Source organism: Myodes glareolus, chromosome 5 (genome assembly GCF_982192425.1).
Source record: "Myodes glareolus chromosome 5, mMyoGla1.1, whole genome shotgun sequence".
Classification (NCBI taxonomy): Eukaryota; Metazoa; Chordata; class Mammalia; order Rodentia; family Cricetidae; genus Myodes; species Myodes glareolus.
The window spans coordinates 89,034,149-89,054,353 of NC_142030.1; the positions used below are offsets into that span (position 1 = coordinate 89,034,149).

General features: G+C 49.2%; 1 protein-coding gene across 2 annotated transcripts in view; it reads left to right on the plus strand.

Moving 5' to 3' along the window:
* The window catches only part of Lgr6 (leucine rich repeat containing G protein-coupled receptor 6), a 120,128-nt gene that overhangs the window by 11,639 nt on the left and 88,284 nt on the right, over window positions 1–20,205 (plus strand). For both annotated transcript variants that reach the window (XM_085688206.2, XM_085688205.2), the window contains exons 2-3: window positions 17,682–17,753; window positions 19,981–20,052. In XM_085688206.2, coding sequence (XP_085544332.1) covers window positions 17,682–17,753; window positions 19,981–20,052 — 144 coding nt within the window. The remainder of the gene's footprint in view (window positions 1–17,681; window positions 17,754–19,980; window positions 20,053–20,205) is intronic.

A 20,205-nucleotide genomic window follows, 5' to 3' on the forward strand; every position in this document is an offset into this window, starting at 1 on the left:
CAGTCCAAGTGAGACAGGACTAGCTCTGATGGAAAGGCATTTGCTTAATGGGAGGGTGGGGTACGTGTGTCAGCATCCTGCATGACAGACTCCATCCTAGTGCCGACAGTGTAGCAGAGTGATCAAGGGCACCAATCCTGTAGAGTCTCTTTGCCTGGGTTCGGATCCCGGCTCAGTACTCTGGAAAAGACTCTCGTCTTGCTCTTTAGCTTCCTGCTATAAAGTGAAGTTGATAATGATACCCACCTCATGGGGGTTGTGAGGACCACTTGAACTAATACATGGAAAGTGGTGTTATATAATAACCAGTTAGTGGATATTAGCAATTATTACATTTATTTCGATTGATAAGTATTCAGTGAGTGTATACTTAGTAGCAGGCACAGCCGTCTAGACAATGGCACCAATTCTCAGTATAGTGGTCCTTTCTTATTAAGGGTTCTACTTTCTGCAGTTTCTGTTATCCATGACCAAACAAGGTCTGAAAATGTTACGTGGAAAATCCCAGAAATAAGTAGTTCCTAGTTTAAAATTATGTGACATCCTCAATAGCACGATGACATCTCCTGCTGTCTCCATCTCAGCAGCGCTCTGAGTCCTTCCTGTATTCAGGGTTTCTATCCGGTTTACGCTACTTTCTTGCTCGTCACTCAGTAGCCTTTTGGTGCTCAATTCAACCATGAAGGGCTGCAGTGCTGGACTTGGGTTTAAGCAACCCTTCATCTATTTAAAGATGGATCTAGGTGTAAGAGCAGCTAAATTGTCAGTCAGGATATGCCAAAGAGAAGCTGTAAAACATTTCCTTCAAATAAAAAAAAGTGAAAGCATAATAAACTATTTTATTTTTGTTTTTTTTTTTTTGAGACAGGGTTTCTTTGTGTATTACTGGTTGTCCTAGAACTCACTGTGTAGATCAGGCTGACCTTAAATTCACAGAGGTCTGCCTTGCCTTTGCTGAGTGCTGGGATTAAAGGTGTGCACCACCACTGCCCGCATAATAAACTATTTTTTAAGAGATAGAATGTATGCAATTCACTTATTTTTTATTATAGTATATTTTTATAATTATTCTATTATATTTTGTTGTTAGTTGTTGTTGATAGTATCTTACTATGCTTAATTTATTAATAATGTAGAGGAGAAAATATTTATATAGTGTGTGGGCTTTGATATTGTATGAGATCTTTTTTTCAGTTTTTTGTTGATTTTATTGAACTATACATTTTTCTCTACTCCCCTCCCTTCTTCTTCTCTTTCCTTCAACCCTCTCTCGAGGTCCCCATGCTCCCAATTTACTCAGGAGATCTTGACTTTTTTACTTCCCATGTAATTTAGAACCATGCATGTCTCTCTTAGGGTCCTCATTGTTGTCTAAGTTCTCTGGGATTATGAATTAAAGGCTGGTTTTCTTTGCTTTATGTCTAAAAGCCACTTTTGAGTGAGTACATATGGTATTTGTTTCTCTGGGTCTGGGTTACCTTACTCAATATAATGTTTTTTAGATCCATCAATTTGCCTACAAATTTCAAGATGTCATTATTTTTCCCACTGTATAGTACTTTATTGTATAAAGGTACCCCATTTTTCTTATCCATTCTTCAGTCGAGGGGCATTTAGGTTGTTTCCAGGTTCTGGCTATGGCAAACAATGTGCTATGAACATAGTTGAGCACATGCCTTTGTGGTAGGATTGTTGTATGAGTTCTTAGACACCTACTGGGGGCATCTTGAAATAAATCCCCCTTGGATAAGGGGTACCATTATGTAATAGACATTACTAGTCCATCTTGGGGGGGGGGAGAAATGTACCTCCTGAACTCCCAAATGTGGAAAGCCCTCCTACCTGGCTGGCTTACTCTGCTAGCTTACTCTGCTCTCCACTGGCCTTCTCCAGCTGCTGTGTTCTCTGCAGTGTGGAGGGATGAGCCCCCTTTCTCTTAAGACTGTAGCTCCCCTATCCCTATATGTCTATAGCCATGGGTTTGTTCTTTCCTCTGTAGAGCTGGAATCAGAGGCCCTAGCAGAGACCTGATCTTCTCAGGCCCAATTCCTGCAGGCAATTGCTCCTGACCCGAGATATAATAAAGACGAATAAGGACTAGGGAAGGTGTGGAGAGACAATTTAAGACAGCCAATGAGAGAGGAGCTGGTAAGAGGAGCCAGCCCCCATTCCCCTTGCAATGTTCACTGCCTGAGACTTGAAATCCCAGAGTTAGGACAGAGCATGAGCGAGCGTGCATGCGTGCATCTCTCTCTCTCTCTCTCTCTCTCTCTCTCTCTCTCTCTCTCTCTCTCTGTGTGTGTGTGTGTATGTATGTATGTATGTATGTGTGCCCATTCCCATGTGCATGCTCACTCATGCTGACACTGCCTAAGTGTTTTGAATGCAGATTCCTCCCCCACCTGCCCCACTTTCACCTGATGTATCAGCATGGGAGTGCAAGGGTGCCATTCGGGGCCCAGGGATGTGCTAGTAGTGGAGCTGGCACTGGGAAATAGCAGGTCAACCCTCGGATGCCTGGTGCTGATCAACAGACAGCCCTGGAGCCTCAGATGCGCGGAGGGGGTAGAAAGTAAAGCTACAGAGGAGCACTTAGAACTTCTGGACCTGGGCTTGAGGAACCCTCCTGTGTCTCTGCCCCGGCCTCTGCTGGGCCTCTGACCTAGCTGGGATCTACAGGTGGGCAGAACAGGCCACTCAATGCCACCTCCACCACCACCACACACTTGCTTAGACATTTGAGTTTGGGAATATGCTGGGAAGTTCTTCCTAGTATCCTCCCTTCCAGCTGAGACGACTCTTTCCCCTAAGTTTATCTTCTTTCCCAAGCTTCTTTCCTATATTAGCCTAGGACAGAGGCAGCAGCTAACCCCTGCTGTTAGTTCCAAAGGCACTGGTGAGATGGGCTCTTTGTCTATGAGGAAGGTAACCTGGTATACAGACACTTGCAGAGATGCCACACAATGGGCCAGGCATCCCCCAGGGTCTGCCTGCTGTGGAGGAGTTGGAGGACCTCTCTACTGTGATCCAAGACTCTGTTCACATCCCTGCAGCACACCTGCCATTGGGCTGCAGCTGGGCGATGTCCTTACCCAAGTGGCCTCAGCACATGTAAAGGGACAGAGTGGGTGAGCGGAAGAGAGGCAGGGTTTTAGCCACTTCTGGGACCCTTGGCCAGGAAATTTATTTAGGTCATGGGGTGTTAACATACTACTGTGTCAACCTGTTCAACTCTTAGGGCAAAACAAGTGGTTGGAAAAATATTTAAAAACTTGCAAAGAAAGTTTGAAGTCAAAGGAGTCAGAGACATGATACGCCCGACGTTACGGTGATGTAAGAATAGGTGCTGGGGAGAGAGAGGGAAAACATCAGGCTCTTACCCATCTAGTGTGAAATTGGCTTAGAAAACTCCAGAAGCTACCTCCAATAGTCTTTTCTTCTTGAAATAGTGTCCCAGGGTGGACTCAGCGATCCTTCTACTTCAGCCTCTCAGGTGCTGGGACTGCAGGTGGGTACCACCACAACCCTTGCACCCCGTGTGTGTGTGTGTGCATGTGTGTGTATGTGTGTGCATGCACACTCATGCACGTGTGTATGCATGTGCACATGTGTGTGTGAGTACTGAATCCAGAGGCCACTCTCAGGAGCTGTAGAGATGGCACAGTCAGTAAAATGCTGGCTGTATAAACACGAGGACCTGAGTTTGGTCCTCAGCACCCACCCTTTTAAAATAGCCAGGTGTGATGACACTTATAATCTCAGTTTCGGGGAGGAAGGGACAAGGGGATTCCTGGAGTTCTTGGACAAAGAATCTAACCTAACTGGAAACCCCAGGTCTCCGTGAGAGACCCTGTCTCTTCTAACTACTTGAGCTTAGGTAAGACATCATTAGTTCATGACCAGGATTGTAAGGAAGAGGCCTGTGGGCACCACTGTTGAGTTACTGCAGGACCATGATTAAGAAGCAGGCGGACAGACAAGAGCCTGCACATCTGGGAGACTTTGGAGGTGGTCAGGAAAGCATCAGATTATTCCAGGTAAGCAGAGTTGCCTGAGATGTAGCTACCTCCAGAAAACCCTCCCCAGGCCCCAACTCTGGAGAAGATGCCCCTCTGCATCCTACACGATCCTGGGACCCTCACCTGGACTCTTCCAGGTGTACTTGTCCGTTTCTCAAGCTAGGGTGAGAGCCCCAAGGAAACAGCCCTGGCCACCAGTGCACCAAAGGCATCCCCAACGCAGGCACCAGCCTCACTGTGTGCGGTGGTTCAGCGGTATTGGTGGGGTGAATGAAGAGATAAATAAGCGGATGAATGGAAGATTGAATACACGGAGGGCTCGATGCCAGGAACTACAGAGCAGAAACTGGCTCAGGCTGGAGCAGATGGGCTTTTTGGAGAGACTGGGTGGGGATCGAGGGAGCTCTCTCCAGACAGGTGGTGGCACTAACCTGGCTCCACTGTGGGCAGGAGCCTGAGGTGTGGCATCCGACCCAGACGGCTGCGGTGAGGACAGAGCCGCGGTGGGGAGCCTCTTAAGCTGCCAGCCAGCCAGCTCATGGCCAGGCTTGGGTTTCATTGGAGTGAGACATCTGTTCTATAAAGCCTTTCACTGGGAGGCTTTGGCCTTTCCTATTCATTCCCTGTATTTTTTATGTTTAAAGGAAGACTTCTTTTGAAAATTTCCACCCTGTTCTAAACAGGCTAAGATGAACAAAGACATGTCTCCACCCCTAGGCTGGGGTGAGCAGAGGGTGCCTGGGACTCGAGGAGATGGGTGCTTGAATCCCAAAGGTGTGCCTGACCCATACATAGTCTCTGAAGGATGAGTAAGAACTGTGTTCTGTGTTTAGAGAGACCCCAGGCGGGTAGGTCAGAAAATGCCATCCTAAGCATTTAAACACCAGGCAAGATATGTGCACAGGTTGGTCATGGGAGCACCCAGGGGATGTCCAGGGTGGGGCATTGGAAGGGAGGAATGTGTCTCGTGTGGAATGCTGTAAGGGTCCAGGGAGTCAGATTGGATATCTGGGAACCTTGGGAGGGAAATCAGGGGATAATGATGCCCTTGGTCATGCCAATGACTCCCAGTTTTTATTTTATTAATCCTTAACATTTATTAAGGATTATGTGCCAGAGTTAGTTTAAGGTTCAAGGGCTACACAGGAAAGAAAGATGAAACTGAGACACCAAAAATAAACATTGCATTTCAGCTCAGCGAACTAACACCTAAGAAGTACTCACAAGTTACCATGGATATAGAGGATATATATACCTGTCCCTGCCTGAAGTTTGTTGAAGACTTTTACTTCTTTTTATTTTTTAAAGGAGATTTATTTTTATTCTCGTGTATGTGTGTTTATACCACAGATGTGTAGGTACCTGGAGAGTCCAGAAGAGGGCTCCCCTGAAGCTGGCGTTACAGAGGGTTTTGAGCCCCCTGTGTGAGCATTGGGAACTAAACTTCGGTTCTTTGTCTTCTGAAGAATAGCAAATGCTCTTGACCACTGAGCCATCTTTCCAGACCCTCCTGGAATACTTTTATAGTTTTAAGTTTCAGAATTTTGTGCGCATGCATGCTCATGTATGTATGTGTGTGTGTGCATTGGTATATATATGCACTTGGGTACTTGGGTACTTGTGCATGTAATGGCCAGAGGTCAGTGTAGGGCATCTCCTTCAATTCCTCACCACCTTATTTAAAATTATTTGTTTATTTTATTTTGTGTACATGAATGTTTTACTACATGTATATTTGTGTAGCACATGTGTATCTGGTACCCAAAGAGTCCAAAAAAGGAACTAAAATTGAGGATGGTAGGGCAAGCTGCCACGTGGGTGTTGGTATCTGAACCCAGGTGCTTTGAAACAATACCAAGTACTTTTGACTGCTGAGCCGTCTCTCCAGCTCCACCTTGTTTGTTTGTTTGTTTGTTTGTTTGTTTGTTTGAGATAGGGTCTTTCGCTGGACCTGGAGCTTGCTGATTTGGCTGGACTGGCTGGCCAGCAGGCCCAAGGGACCTCTGGTCTTTGTTTCTCCAGAGCTGGGGTCATAGATGCACCTAACTTTTTAACGTCAGTGTTGGGGACCCAAACTCAGGTTTATATGGCAAGCATTTTATCATCTGAGTCACCTCCCCAGCCCAATTTTGTGAGTTTAGAGAGGGTCTCCTATAGACCAAGCTACCTCAAATTCATTTTTTAGACAAAGATGACCTTAAACTCCTGATTCTCCTGCCATCGAGTGCTGGTTTTACATGTGTGTACCACCATGCTTGGCTCAAAAAATAACTATTAAAAACTAACTTTTAGATAGTTAACTAGAATGTGTTTGTCTAGCACGTTCAAGACCATGGGCTGCATCCTTAGTACTACAAAATACAAGACATTCCTCTAGCTTTTAAGTTCAATACACATTATAGAAAAGCATGCATAGCATAGGTTGAGAGCTTGGCACATTTTTGCCAGTGAATACACTGTGTAACCAGCACTCAGAGAAACGGAACATCAGCATCTGTGCAAGCCCTTGACTCCCATGCCCTTTTCTGGACACCACCTACCCACAAGGGCAGCTAGGATGGTGATTTCAGTGTTGGCTTTAAGCTTTACGGAAAGGGGAGTTTTGTTGAATCTGGCTTCTTTCCCTCTGTGTGTTTGTGATTCCTGCCTATGGCTGATCTTCTTCATTTGCTCAGCCTCATGGCTGCGTGGTATTCACACAGCAAATAGAGCACAGTTTGTCCATTCTGCTGTGGATGGTGTTGGGCACTTCCCAGTTTGGGCTGTTATGACTATCGCTGCTAAGAGTCGTTCTGTACGAATGTTTAATGAGCACACAGATGCATGTCTGTTGGTGAGATGCCCAGGATGGGAGTTGCTGGGTCAGAGTAGACCCAGGACGAGTCTCAGGGGGTGGGGTGACTATTGTAGATGGAAAGTATGAGCTGGGTCACTGGCTTGGCCTGAGTTACAAGACAGGGAAGTGATGGGGGTTAGCAGAGGGGGAGGACGGAGGATCCCATGGTGAGGGGTGGTGTACACTGCCTCAGATCTGGTGGCTTAACGCAGAAGTTATCCTTGTACAGCTTTGGAGCCAGAATCCCGTCACACCTCTGCTGGGGGGATTTCTGCTTTCCTTTCTTTCTCTCTTTTTATTCTTTCCCTTCCCTATTTTTTGTTTTGTTTTTTCGAGACAGGGTATCTCTGTGTAACAGCTCTGGCTGTCCTGGAACTTGCTTTGTAGACCAGGCTGGCCTCTAACTCACAGAGATCCATTTGCCTCTGCTGGATGGGATTAAACCCACCACTGGGCTGGAGTTGTGCGTTTCTTGTGGCCACACCACTACAATGTCACCTTGTCTTTATTTATTTATTTATTTATTTATTTATTTATTTATTTGGCATGTGTTATCTTTGTATATTATGGACAAATATCAACAGATTCTGAGCCTTTCTGAAGGGTACAGGATAGATTTCTTTTCTCAAATCTGTCATTTCACTATACTACAAAACCCGTTTTCCTCATAATATCATATTCACACTTCCCAGGCAGCCAAACAGTTGTGTTTTGTGTGTGTGTGTGTGTGTGTGTATGTGTAACTGTTTATCCACCTCACTATCCCCATGGCCCTTCTACTCACCCACTTTAATCTCTCCCTTAGCAAGCCCTAGGTCTGGGCATTTACTTCATGAGGAATTAGGCTCCCAGACCCAGCTTCCTCCATGAAGACCTCTCTGATGGGTACCTTGGCCCACAGTTCTAAGAGTCCCCTACTGCCAGTTTTCTGAGCTCTGTCCAGAGTAGATCGGCAGTGCCCTCAGACCCAGAGTCCTGCGGACCTGGATTTGTCCTTTCTCCTTTTCATACCAGGCGCTCACACTTCCTGTGTACTCAACAAGGGATTTACGTGCCAGGACCTGAGAACAAAGACCTTGACCCCGGGTACCTTTCCATAGGGACCTAGTCCAGCTAAGGTGCTGAGCCGGGAGTAGCTCCAGGAGCCAGCGCTTCCTTTCTTATTTCCCCTTCTTTCCCCAAACCACCCTCACCCCCCTACCACCTCAGGAGGATCTGGCAAGATTACCTGATCCAAGGACCCCTGAGGCTCCACACAGCCAGGAAGGGGGGGGGGGAGGAGGGAGGGGCAGAGGCATGGAGTGAGCCCAGCCCTTTGCCTTTCCTTGGAGGAGGCTGGAAGACAGGAATGCCTTTGGCTGGGAGACCCTGGCCAGAGATCAGAAGATCAAAGGAAGAGAAGATCAGGGGCGAGGCAGGTGGCACCGCAGAGAAGCAGCAGCTGGTGCCTCCTAAGGGCAGGGCTGACCCAGAACGCCCTCCCCTGCCATCTCGCCATCTCTGCTCACTTTGCCGCGTTGCTTCTCTCTGATGGAGGTGTTGGGGGTTGGGGGAAGAACGCTCTGGTGAGCCCAGTTAATAACCTCATGCACCTGGATTCTACCACTTAAATCCCACAACAGTTCACTCAGGAAGGACTATAATACTTTTCTTAGCCCCAGAAACCGAGGCACACAGAGGCTAAGTAACCTTGCGACCATCAAACCACTGTTCAGGGTCGGTGCCAGGCCACAAAGTGGCTCTCTGACAACAGAGTTCTCCCTAATGGAAGGCCGAGAAACTAGTCCAGCTGCCGCGTGAGCTACTGGGGCGCAAGGCTGAGAAAGGTTTCTTGCTGGGTAGGAGTTTTGAACCTGGATCTTGCATCTAGTCTTTCCACATATGTGATGAACCAAATAGGTAAAGGGCTGAGGAAAAGGGTAGGCGAGAGGGGCGCCATACATAGGGAAGGCCTCGCAGGCAGAGGCAACAGAACAAGAGTGGATCAGCGTGGGCCGGATGGGCAAGAGTAGCGCACAGAAGGCCTCAGGGACTGGATGGAGCTCAGAGCACCCGAGCCGCCCGGCGGCGGGCGGGGCCACAGGGGCGGGGCTATAGGCGCGGCCTGCGCAGGTGGGTCTGGAGGGGGGGGGCGGGAAGGGGACTGAACTCCTGAAAGCTCCACAAGGTCCCAGGGAAGGAACCCCGAGATCTACGGTATGGGTGGCACCCTCCTGGATGGCCTTGTATCTAGGTGCGCCTGGGCGCAGCAGAACGAAACCGCATGGGCTCGCGCTGCGGCGGCTGTGTGACCTGAAGGCCGTGTGGCATTTCCCAGTCTCCATCTCCTCTTGAACTGTGGGGACAATGCTCATTCTTTTGTCAGTGAAAAGAGCGGATCGAATTAAATGAGACCTAGAAGGTGCCAGCGCTGTGGGTGGGAAGAGGGGAGGTGAACCGCAGGGGTAGCTGCCACTGGGCACTCCCGTCGAATCCAGACCCAATTTGAACACCCAAGGCTGCCCTCCCGGGAGGAAGGTGGTGCCCTTCAATGCGTTTGACACAGGCGGGCGGCTGGCCCGGCTTTCCAGGTGCAGCCAGGCCAAGATTCCCTGCCCCCTCGCCCCCATTCCGCGCCCAACCTCCACTGAGTCCCGGATTGTCACTAGCCTGCTTTGGCTTCCCCTCCCACCAGTGAAAACGCTGGCACCCCTCTGATTCCAGATGGGGGAGACTCGATTTGTGTGAGCACAGCTAAGTCGGAACCATGGGGTGGGGTCCTTCCACCAGTCCTCCACCCAGACACACACTGCTTGTGTAACCCAGGAATAAAGACCTCATGACAGTAGCCTCAGATAAATAAACGGGACAGAGCTGTGCGGGGGACTCCACCCCTCGTTGCTGCTGCTACAACCATTCTAGTCCTTTCCACTCTGCTCATCTCTAGTAGCCCTATCCCAGAATCCCGTGGTAGGGTGGAGGCGCAAGGACGACCCTGGCAGTTCTTCCAGGAGGGCTGTCTGGGCCACCGTAGATGTGGATTACTCTCTAAGGGGTTCCAGTATGGAAGGGCAGTTAGATTTTACAACCATGCAAAGCACCTCAGGACAGAGACCTGATGGCCTTGTGGCTGGGGCTAGAAGAGGAGCTGGCAAGCTGCAGGAAGCCAAGGTTTGCAGGACCCAGTGGGTAATTCCTCAGATGCGCTGCCATGAATGTTGTGGGGCTAGAAAGAGCCCCAGTGGTTAAGAGTGCTTGCTGCTCTTGCAGAGGACCTGAGTTCAGAACCCAGCCCCCCCCCCCAACACTGTGTGTCTCCTAACTGCCCTAACATTCTTCCCTTGACCTCTGAGAGCACCTGAGCAAGCACCCCCTCCTGGAACACTCATCCACACATAGATACGCACGCGTAAATAAAAATAAAACGTAAAAAACAAAAAAAGAGAAAGGAAATGGACCTTGAAGCTGGGGTGTGTGTGTGGCAAGGACAGAGAACTGGGGCCTGTGGTGGAACTCCCAGACTGTTTGGGGAGAGCAGCCACAGGAATGTGCCACCAGAGGCTAGGAGATGACAGCTCCTAATCAAGGACAGGATCCTGTGGCCTGACCATGTGACTTAAGCCCCAGGGACCAGACTCAAAAAGCTACCGGGATTAGTCTGAGAGGGCCCTATGACTCTTGAAGTCCCAGTCTAAGGGCTTTAATTGTCCACTCTGTTGTCATTGTCTTCCACAGACTTGGTTCTTTAAGGTCAGGGAACATACATTGTTAGACTTTGTGGTTTCATCACTGAGCCGGGTGCCTACATGTTGCAGCCACTTATAAATGCTTACCGAGAAGACACAGAACTGCACGGCTAAGCCACTGGACTAGCGCTTTGGGGCCCTGGGGGTAGTCCGCGATGTGTACAGGAGATGTGTGTTGGTTTACCACGCGCCAGGCCTTGCCTAAGCTCTTACTGTTGAGGACAGTGAGACAGAGGCGGGTGACAAAACTTACACAAAGCCACAGGGTCAGGAAGAGGTTGGTCTATTGCAGGAGCGGTGTCTTTGCTGACCCGCGGAATGACCAATGATGATGAGCTGTTCTAGGTCTGGCGAGGGAGCAGGAGCCAAGAGGGGCAGCGCACTGTGCAAACCGTGGGCCACGCTTTGCTCCTGACGATGGCCATCAGCTAGAGAACCACCGGGAGCAGCTTTGTCTGCCTCTCTAGGAGTCATATCTAAGGGCCAAGGGGCAGGAGTCACGCCTTGCAATTGACTTTCTGTGTCACTTCTGTCTGGAACCTGAGGCTCTGTAAATGGCCCTAGCTTAGCAGCCTCACACAGCAGTGTTGGGATGGCTCAGCTGGGATGGGCCTGGCTCCTCCCAAAGAGGTTACCCCATGGCACCGAGGGTTAGGAGCAGCCACAATATGCTCTTTACTCTTCTCAGGTGCCCAGGCCCCCAGATTGCGGCTGCTGCAATGTGATGTTTCTTTCTGTGTACTGCCACGTAGTCCAGGCTGTTCTAGAACTCACTCTGTAGTTCAGGCTAACCTCAAACTCCCAGTCCTTTTACTTCAGACTCCCAAGTGCTGGAATGATAAGAGTGCCCTACCATGTCTGGCAGAAAAACAAAACGAAACAAACACCCTTTCCATAAGCAAAAAGGGGATGTGGTGCAATTTCGTGAGGAGGGTCCTCTCCAAGTCTTCTCTCTTCGGCTTCTTGTCTGTGCCTCCAGACTTTGAGGAGACCCACAAAGGTGCTGGTGAAATGACATTCTCCAAGTTCCATGGTCTTTTAACCACAGTCACGAAGTTGTGTGTGCGTGCATGTGTTTCTATCTTACCTGAAGTTTAGTAACGTCCCCTCCCCTTGCCTTTACCCTGGCCCCACCCTAATTAATTGGGCCACCCGCTGATGCTTTGAGTTTCCAGCCTCTCCCTGGTGCAGTCTGACTTGCACAAATGTCTCCTTTTCATGGCAGCCTCCTGGGGTCCTCTTCACAAATACCCCAAGGCCCCACTAACCCTTCCGCCTCACCCTTCTGCTCCATGCCCCCTCTGGGTTCCCCCCCCCTCAAAAACCCTCCTGCCACTTTTAGGCAGACTGGGAGACATTCTGTCATTCTCCCAAAGAGGAAGCCAAGAAATGACAAAGCCAAGCAAATAGGTTTTTTTTTTTTATTTAAAACATAGCATTGTTCTCACGTAGGATCTTGTACAAAGCCCAAGAGAACGGCCTGTGCTGTTATGTGAATAGAGACGCACTTTCCCAAGGGAAGCAACATCTGTGTTGGAAATTTCTGAAAACTGCAAAATTCCAAGAGAATTTGGTGTCGTCTTATGTGTTTGGGATTTCAAAGAAGACAGTGTTCACGTCCTCTCCAGTAGAAGGTGTTATCTCAGGAAATAGACTCCACACAGGAGGCCACAAGGGAAAAGCCTGAGGTTTTAGACATGGGTTTAGACCTCTTTGGGGTGCTGCAGTAACCTGCAGGTTCCTCTCCAGATCTGTTTTTGCCTAGCAAATGGAGGCAGTGTCGGCAAGGTATCTGCCACAGAGGGGGCTCTGCAGACACATGAAGTGCTGTTTTTAGTCTTAATTTATTGTGTTATTATTCATTTCTTCTGGTGCTGCAGATGGATCCCAAGTCCTTTAGCACCTTAGGTGTGTGTGTCACCCAGCCTTGTGCTGGTGCCCATCTCTAATCTAAGCACATCAGAGACCAAAGCAGGAGGATGGCAAGTTCAAGACCAATATGGCCACCTATCAAAACCCCGTTCTCTAGAAGAAGTATGTAATAGGATGTGTCATTGTGCATTAATAACTATGATTCAGTTAAATAACTATGATATTAATAAGGGCATATCCACTAAGCACTGTTTTACATTGTTAACACTGATAGCTTCCTATCACGACTCTTGTAAGGTGGGTATTAATACTATTGCTATCCCATTTTACAGGCGAGAGAATGGAAGCTTAGAGATAGAAAGTGGCAGGGTCACACACTCAGTGTGCTGAGGCAAGGCTGAAGGCAGCTGTGAGGTTTAGTACATACTCATAGAGTGATTGTGCGCAAAGTACCACAGGGTACCGAGGGCCAAGCTCTGCCTCTAAAGAGGGACAAAGTCATGACAGGGGATGGGTTCTCACCACGCTAAGGGTCCTGTTTCCAAGGGCAGAGTCTGTTTCTCTTTCTCTCGTTCTGTGTGTCTGTCTGTGTGTCTGTCTGTCTGTCTGTCTGTCTGTCTGTCTCTCTCTCTCTCTCTCTCACACACACACACACACACACACACATCATGGCTGAGGAGGAGAGGCTATGTTAATTAGCTTGACTGTGGTAGTTATTTCTCAGTGCAAATGTGTATAAAATCAGAAGCTGCACACCTTAAATATATACAATAAAAATAATCCAACATAGCTAACAGTAGAGATAGCCTGAGATAGCCCAGGAGGCAGAGCAATGACTCTGTGTCACCAGCCTCTTCTCCAGTGTGGGGCATCCTTTCACCTCCACCCCAGCAGAATGCACAGCTTGTCGGCCACTGGAGTTTCCTCCCACAGGGGAAACTCAAACAGACCAGTTTCCATGCATCCTTGGGTCTCAGCCAGATCCTAGAGGAGCGTCTCCAGGTGCCCACCCCCTCCAGCGTGGTTCTGCTGCTCTGGGCCCCTCAGTTTCCTAGCATCCTCCCTCTTATCAAACCTGTTCCCTGTCTCCATGGTGACACCGCTTCACCCAGCTTCTTTGGGTGGTCTGGTTGCCTCACAGGGCAAAACTCTGAGAACACTTTCCTAATGTGCAGCCAGAAGCTTCCACTTCCGGTGCCCAGGGCTACCCCTCTCATAGGGACACACCCTTCACTTCAGCAGCCTCTCCCAGAAATACCCTCCCCAGCCCTCCCGCCACATCATGCTGTGTCCAGCTGGGAGGACACACGGCCCCTCTGGGTATCCCAAGGCCTGCTGGGAAGAAAGTTTCAGAGTGAGACGGTTAGCTGCTCTCCACACCCTCTTGGCTGTCAGTGACATCAGCTGTGGGCTAAGTGCAAAGTGAAAATTTGGTGTCCCAAAATTAAGAATTTCAGGATGACAATAGCAGGTAATTAAGCCTGGGTTTTCCAGAGTATGGGGTTCTATGCAACTGAATAGGCCCTGTGCCCTGAACAGAGCCCTGGAGAGCTGTGCGTATGAGTGTGTGTGTTTTATTATATGTGGTATAATGTATGTATGTTGTGTGTGCGACATTGTGTGAGTATGATATGTATTTGTATGTATGGTCTATGCATGCATTTTGTGTCTGGTATAGTGTGTATATTATATGTGTGCATGCAGTGTAGTATATGGTGATATGGTGTGTGTCATATGTGTATAGTGTGTAGTGTGTGCAGTGTGTAGTGTGTGGTGTGTATAGTGTAGTACGTGCTGTGTGTAATATAGTGTATGTGGTATATGGTATGTACAGGGTAGTATGTGTGCTATATGTAGTATATATGTATGGTATGTGTAATGTAGTGTGCGTGGTGTGTGTAATGTAGGGTGTGTGGTGCAGGGTGTGTAGCGGTGTTCATGGGTGTGGCGTAGTGTACATGTGATGTATGGTTTTATACTGTGTGATGTGTGTTCATAGGATGATGTTCGTAGGTGATCATGTTCACAGTGGTACATCAGCACTTGTGTTTAGGTTTGGGTATCCAGTTCAGCCACAGATTAGCTAGATCCCAAAACAGCATCACTGGACATGAGGTCTACACGGTCAGGAGACAGACCGCAGGGTGAGCAGAGGCGGGAGAAGGAGTCAGGCTTGTACAAGGTCAAAGGGCCAAAGAAAGTTTTCTCAACATCTAGGGAAAGACCTGGGGAAACTGCTTTCTTCTCTGAAAGGGCCTCTGCCTTCCTGATAGGCAGAGATCCCGGGATACTCTGTAACCTTTGAATAACCATACCTCCAAGATGCAAACTGCTGAGTGTAAGAAGTACCTGCCTGTGGGTCACATGGATGTCCAGGACTCTGAAAGACAACATAGGAATGCACATTCAGACACTCGCATATCTCAGAAGCACGTGGACATGCCAACACAGCCACAACCAAACCTGCGGCACCCAAGGGTCCAGGCATTCTCCAATTTCCCACAAGTACAGGCATGATGGAAATGTCAGAGCTGTGTCCTCTGGGTCACACAGTTGGTCTCCTAGGACAGTCATGGGTCAGAGCTACAGACTTGACAGGACAGCCTCTGTGCTGGGAGTGTGTGCCTGTCATTCCCTTTGTTCCCTGAGGGTCCGCACCATCCTTTTGCCCTATGGTGTCAGTGTGGAGGACGTGGCCTTTGGATTCTCTGCTTGGCCTCCCTTCTCCAGTCCTTGCGTTCCTTTGCCTTCCCCTTCTCCTGGCACAGCCTCACCCCTCTCCCTCTTGTGAGAGCTGGGCTGAAAGGGACTCCCCCACCAGACATCATTTGAAATCCACCCTCCAGCCCCACCCGGCCCCTCAACAGCAGCTGGGCTGGGTGCTTGTCTGGGGCAGGATGTGGGGAGGTGAAGGTGGAGGTGGGTGCAGCCCCTTCCTCCCCAGGGGAGAACAATGAAGCCGCTGGCCTTGGTGGTGAGGTGGAGGGAGTGGGTGGGGGGCATGGAGCTGCATCAGAGCCTCTGAGTGCGGCCCCTGGGGGGACAGCTGAGTGATGAGGCCTGAGTCACATGCCCTGTGTGCTCCTTGAACTCCCGCTCCCCTGCCTGTCAGGACACATCCAGAAATGCACAGGGTAAATATTTAGAGGTAATCGTGGTTTTTTTTTTTTTTTTTTTTTTTTTGTGGCATCTCGCACCTCCTCCTTACTGAGGATGAGCCAGGCCTGGGATTCTAGAGAGGGGAATCCAGGTAGACTCAAGACTGTACCCTGGGCCTCTGTGAACATTGCCTCTGTGGCGTCATGCGGGTTGAACCCAGGCTGACATCTGTCAAGCTCCCCTCTTCCTTTCTCTGGTCCCTGTCTTCACTGTGACCGCGTGCTAGCTAGCTGCAGTCTCAGCTGAGGCCATTCTAGCCCCATAGGCCAGCAGATGGCCCCTCCATTTCCCCAGGAGAGTGGGGAGGGAGGACAGACAAGAGCAGCCCGCCCGTGCTGTGCATGCCAGTTTTCTTGGCTTTACCCTGCATGGAATGTCCTCCTTCCTTGGAAGACATGGAGTCAGCACCCGAACTTTATCAAAGATAAAACATTTGAGACTAAACAGTCTTTTTATAGCCTAGAGCTGGGCTTTCTCGACACATGTTCCCCACCATTCCCAGGCCTGCCTCTCTGAGCACGCATGGAAATCAAACATGTTTCTGGGCACACGAAAGCGGGAAGGTTTGAGGGTGACTTGTACTCCCGGGCACAGGGGAAAGCTGCAGGGAGACCTGCGCTGCTCAGTGACGTGGCCCCACCTGTGTAGCCCGGGGGAGCCGCGCAGAGGCAAGAATCAGCTGCTGGGAGTTTGGGACAGGATGGAGCCCAAATGTGTCAGGCGTGTGTCTACAACCTCAGACACTGCTGCTCACTCGGGCACACGCACAAGAAGCTGTTAATGTTGGGGAGCACCCACAAACCCAGCAACTGGCTCTCCACTTACAGATCTGTAGAGCTGAGATTCTTGCATATACGACACCGAGGGGAGGCGGGTGGAGGAGGGAAAATAGCTATTAAGTTTGTACTATTTACCCGGCAGTCTGTAAACATTAATGCCCTTAATCCTCACAAAGACTTTACCTATTTATTTATTTATTTTTTCAATGGATGAGGAAGTGGAGGGTTGTAGTGGTCAAGATGGGTACCTAGAGGAGACATTTGCTTTGGGGCCCTCTGCCTCCACTTAATTCTCTTTTATTTATTTTCTAAATTTTTTAAATTTTAAAAAGTTTAACTTTTTAAATTTTGTGGGCATTGGGAGGTGGGGAGTGTCTGGAGATCATAGAATTAAGCTTGGGAGTTGGTTCTCTCCTTCCATGCGGATTCCAGGGAATGAGCCTGGGTTGTCAGCCTTGGCAGCAGGTCCCCTTACCCATGGAGACAGGTAGCTGGCCCCTTTTAGTTTTCCTGAATGTAAAATAGCAGCTCTCCCGGGATTATGGTAAGGATTAATGGGATTATTTGGATAAAGGCTAGTCAGTGCCTGGTATTAAGGTGGGTCTTCAGTAGTTTGATGTAATCACAGTGATGGTTTTGTAGGGGGGGCATCTTAGGGAATAGTAACGCAAGTTCTTCTGAGTAATAACGGCCATTTAGGATGATTTAGAGGGTGAATGCACATAGAGACCAGCTCCGCACATCCAGCTACTCAGGGACCTGGGCATCTTCTGGAAAGTGCCAAGAGGTCTAGGGAAGCAGAGCCAGGAGGGAGGAGGCGGGCAGAGACCTCAGCAGGCAGTGAAGCCCACCGCTACTGAACAGGAAAACACACATGGCTGGGGAAGAATCCGGGTCCAGAAATCTTAGAGTCTAAGAGTGAAGATTTTGTTTACGCTAGGGACCCTGCCTTCCTGATCTGAAATTCTATGCTCCTTTTTTTTTAACCCCCCTGGCTCCTCCCTTACTGGGGGAATTGGGATTACTGGCTCACCATAGCTAGTCCTGGAGAACCTGCCAAAGGAAGCATGGAAATCAGAGGGGGCAGTGAGAAGAGACCAGAACTGACTATTTCTTTGCTCCTGGAGTTGCATGTGGCTACTGTTGCCATACAGCCTATGGGGTCAGGATGGCATGGAGGGAAGGTGGAGGAACAGAGGGAAGCCCTGGGGTCCCCCAAACAGGCCTGGAGCTGAACATCACAGCTGCTACAGGTGATATTCAGCCTCCTTCCCATTTTCTCTCCACTCAGAGACCTCAGTATGAACAACCTCACGGAGCTTCAGCCCGGTCTCTTCCGCCACCTGCGCTTCCTGGAGGAGCTGTGAGTTGATGTTTGGGTGGGAGTGGGATGTGGGTGGGGTGGAGGGTGCGTGGGTGGAACCCTCTGGTCAGCAGTTGTAGGGACCAGGGCTCCCCAGAGCAAGGAGAAGCTCAAGGGAGAAAGTGAAGCTTGGGAAACAGGTATTGAGTTAAGACCGCTATGTGGGGGACTCCCAAGAGAACCTGTGTCAAGCCATGTCGCACCAGAGTCTGAGCCAAAGCTCTCTGGAGTTCTTTCTCCTGCACTATTCCCACCCCCCAAAGACAGGGTCTCACTGTATAGCTCAGGGTAGCCTGAATTTCACTATTGTAGCTCAGACTGGTCTTGAACTTGCTATTATCCTGCCTTAGGCTCCTGAGGCCTGAATTTCCTGCCTTAGGCTCCTATGGACATGAGTCACCATACCCAGCATAGTTTTTCCTTCAATTTTTTTTTCAATTTTATGTGTATGGGTTCATGTATGTCTTATGTACCACATGCATGCTTGTTGCCCAGGAGACAGAAGAGGACATCAGATCCCTTAAAACTGAAGTGAGCTGCCATGAGGGTGCTGGGAATTGAACCCAGGGCCTCTGGAAGACCAGGCAGTGTTCTTAACCACTGAGCCACCTCTCTGGGGCCCTAGCTTTCACTCATGGCCTACCTTTCCCAGGAAATCATCCCTAATTTAATTGTTAATACCAAGCTATCTCCGCAGAGGCAATGCTCCAGGTGGATGGGGCAAGTGGTGGGCAGGCAAGCCAGTTTTTCAAGGCAGCAGAGGCCATTCTGAGGTGGCTGTGGCACAGCTTGGGAGAGATGCAAAGGAGAGCTCAGGCCATTTGGTGAGGGAGACTTTCCATCTCCCACTCTGAGAAGGGACTGGACCTTGTCAAAGGCCCTACCTAAAGGAGCAATCTGTCACCGAGGCCCATTTACAGAACCCAAGTGTGGAGACCCAAGTGTCACCACACAATGTCAGCACAACAAATGTCAAATAAAGAGACTAGAGGCAGAGTCCCCCTCAGTGGTGGAGACTCTGAGCCTCGGGGACAGCTGCTGCTGAGCTGTATCCTCGCCGTGGGTTAGCACTTCTAACACTGGCTTCTAAGGTGGGGGTGGTGATACACGCCTCCAGTCCTAGCACAGGGGAGGCTGAGACAGAGGATTGTGAATACTAGGTTATCCTGGACTACCTAGTGAGGCTCTTTCTAAAAACAACAACAAAAGCCCAGACAACAACAACAACAACAACACACACACACACACACACACACACACACACACAAACCAAACCACAGTTTCCTTATTTGAAATTTGAGGGTTAATACAGGTTGAGCATTCTCAATCCAAAAATCTGAAATCCGGAATTTTTTTTTTTGAGACAGGGTCTCATTATGTTACCCAGGCTAGACTAGAATCCTAAATGTAGCCAAGGCTGGGTTTGAATTCATAATCTTCCTGCCTCAGTACTTGGATTACAGGTGTGTACTACCATACCTAAATTTAAAATCTGAAACTTTTTCTGCACCAATAGGTCACCACAGTGGGCAGTTCTGCATCTGACCTCATGTGACATGTTTGAATCAAATGCACAGCACTGAAATTATTGTAGGAGTCAAGGACTGCAGTTTAGTGTTGGGCTAATAGCTCATCATGCTTGAGGTACTGGTCTTCATCCTCAGTATCCTGCCCCCTCCAAACAAGACAATATTGCATAAAACTACCTTCAGGCTCCAGTTTATAAAACAATCACATTTTCGTTTAGTTGGTGAGATGCTCAGAGAGTAAAGGCACTTACCACCAAGCCAGACAACTTAAATTCGGTCCTCAGAGACCACATGGCAGATGGAAAGAACCTTAGGTTGTCATTTGACTAGCGCACGTGGGTCACGGCGCATAGCCACCCACAAACACACAACACCAAATAAATAAATGCAAAATCAAGAGAATTTCTGTTTAAACTTGGACTCATACCCTAGACAGCTCATTATCTAGATGCAAATATTTGGAAATCCGAAAGACTCTCAACGCCAAACACGCCTGACTCCGAGCATTTCAAACGGGATACTCACTGTGCCCTGCACTTCCCAGGATTAGCTGTGAAACTGGAGCCCATGCCTGTGAGGTGTACAGTGAACCGCAGAGCTCAGTAAATGGCACGCATTGCCACCATTCTCTTGTCCGCTTGGCTCACCCTGTCCGCGGGTTACCTGGCAACACTGCTGACCTCTGTCTTTGGTTCCAGGCGGCTCTCTGGGAACCATCTGTCACACATCCCGGGACAGGCTTTCTCCGGCCTCCACAGCCTGAAGATTCTGTAAGTAGAGGCTAACCCTTTTCACTCAATGCGTGCCACTGAGGATGGTGGTGGTGGTGGTGGGGTTTCATCACTCTGAGTCTGGCTTTGCCCCTCGTTTCCTTGTCTCCTCTTTTCATTCCACTCGTTATTTCCATTTCTTTGCTTCCCTCA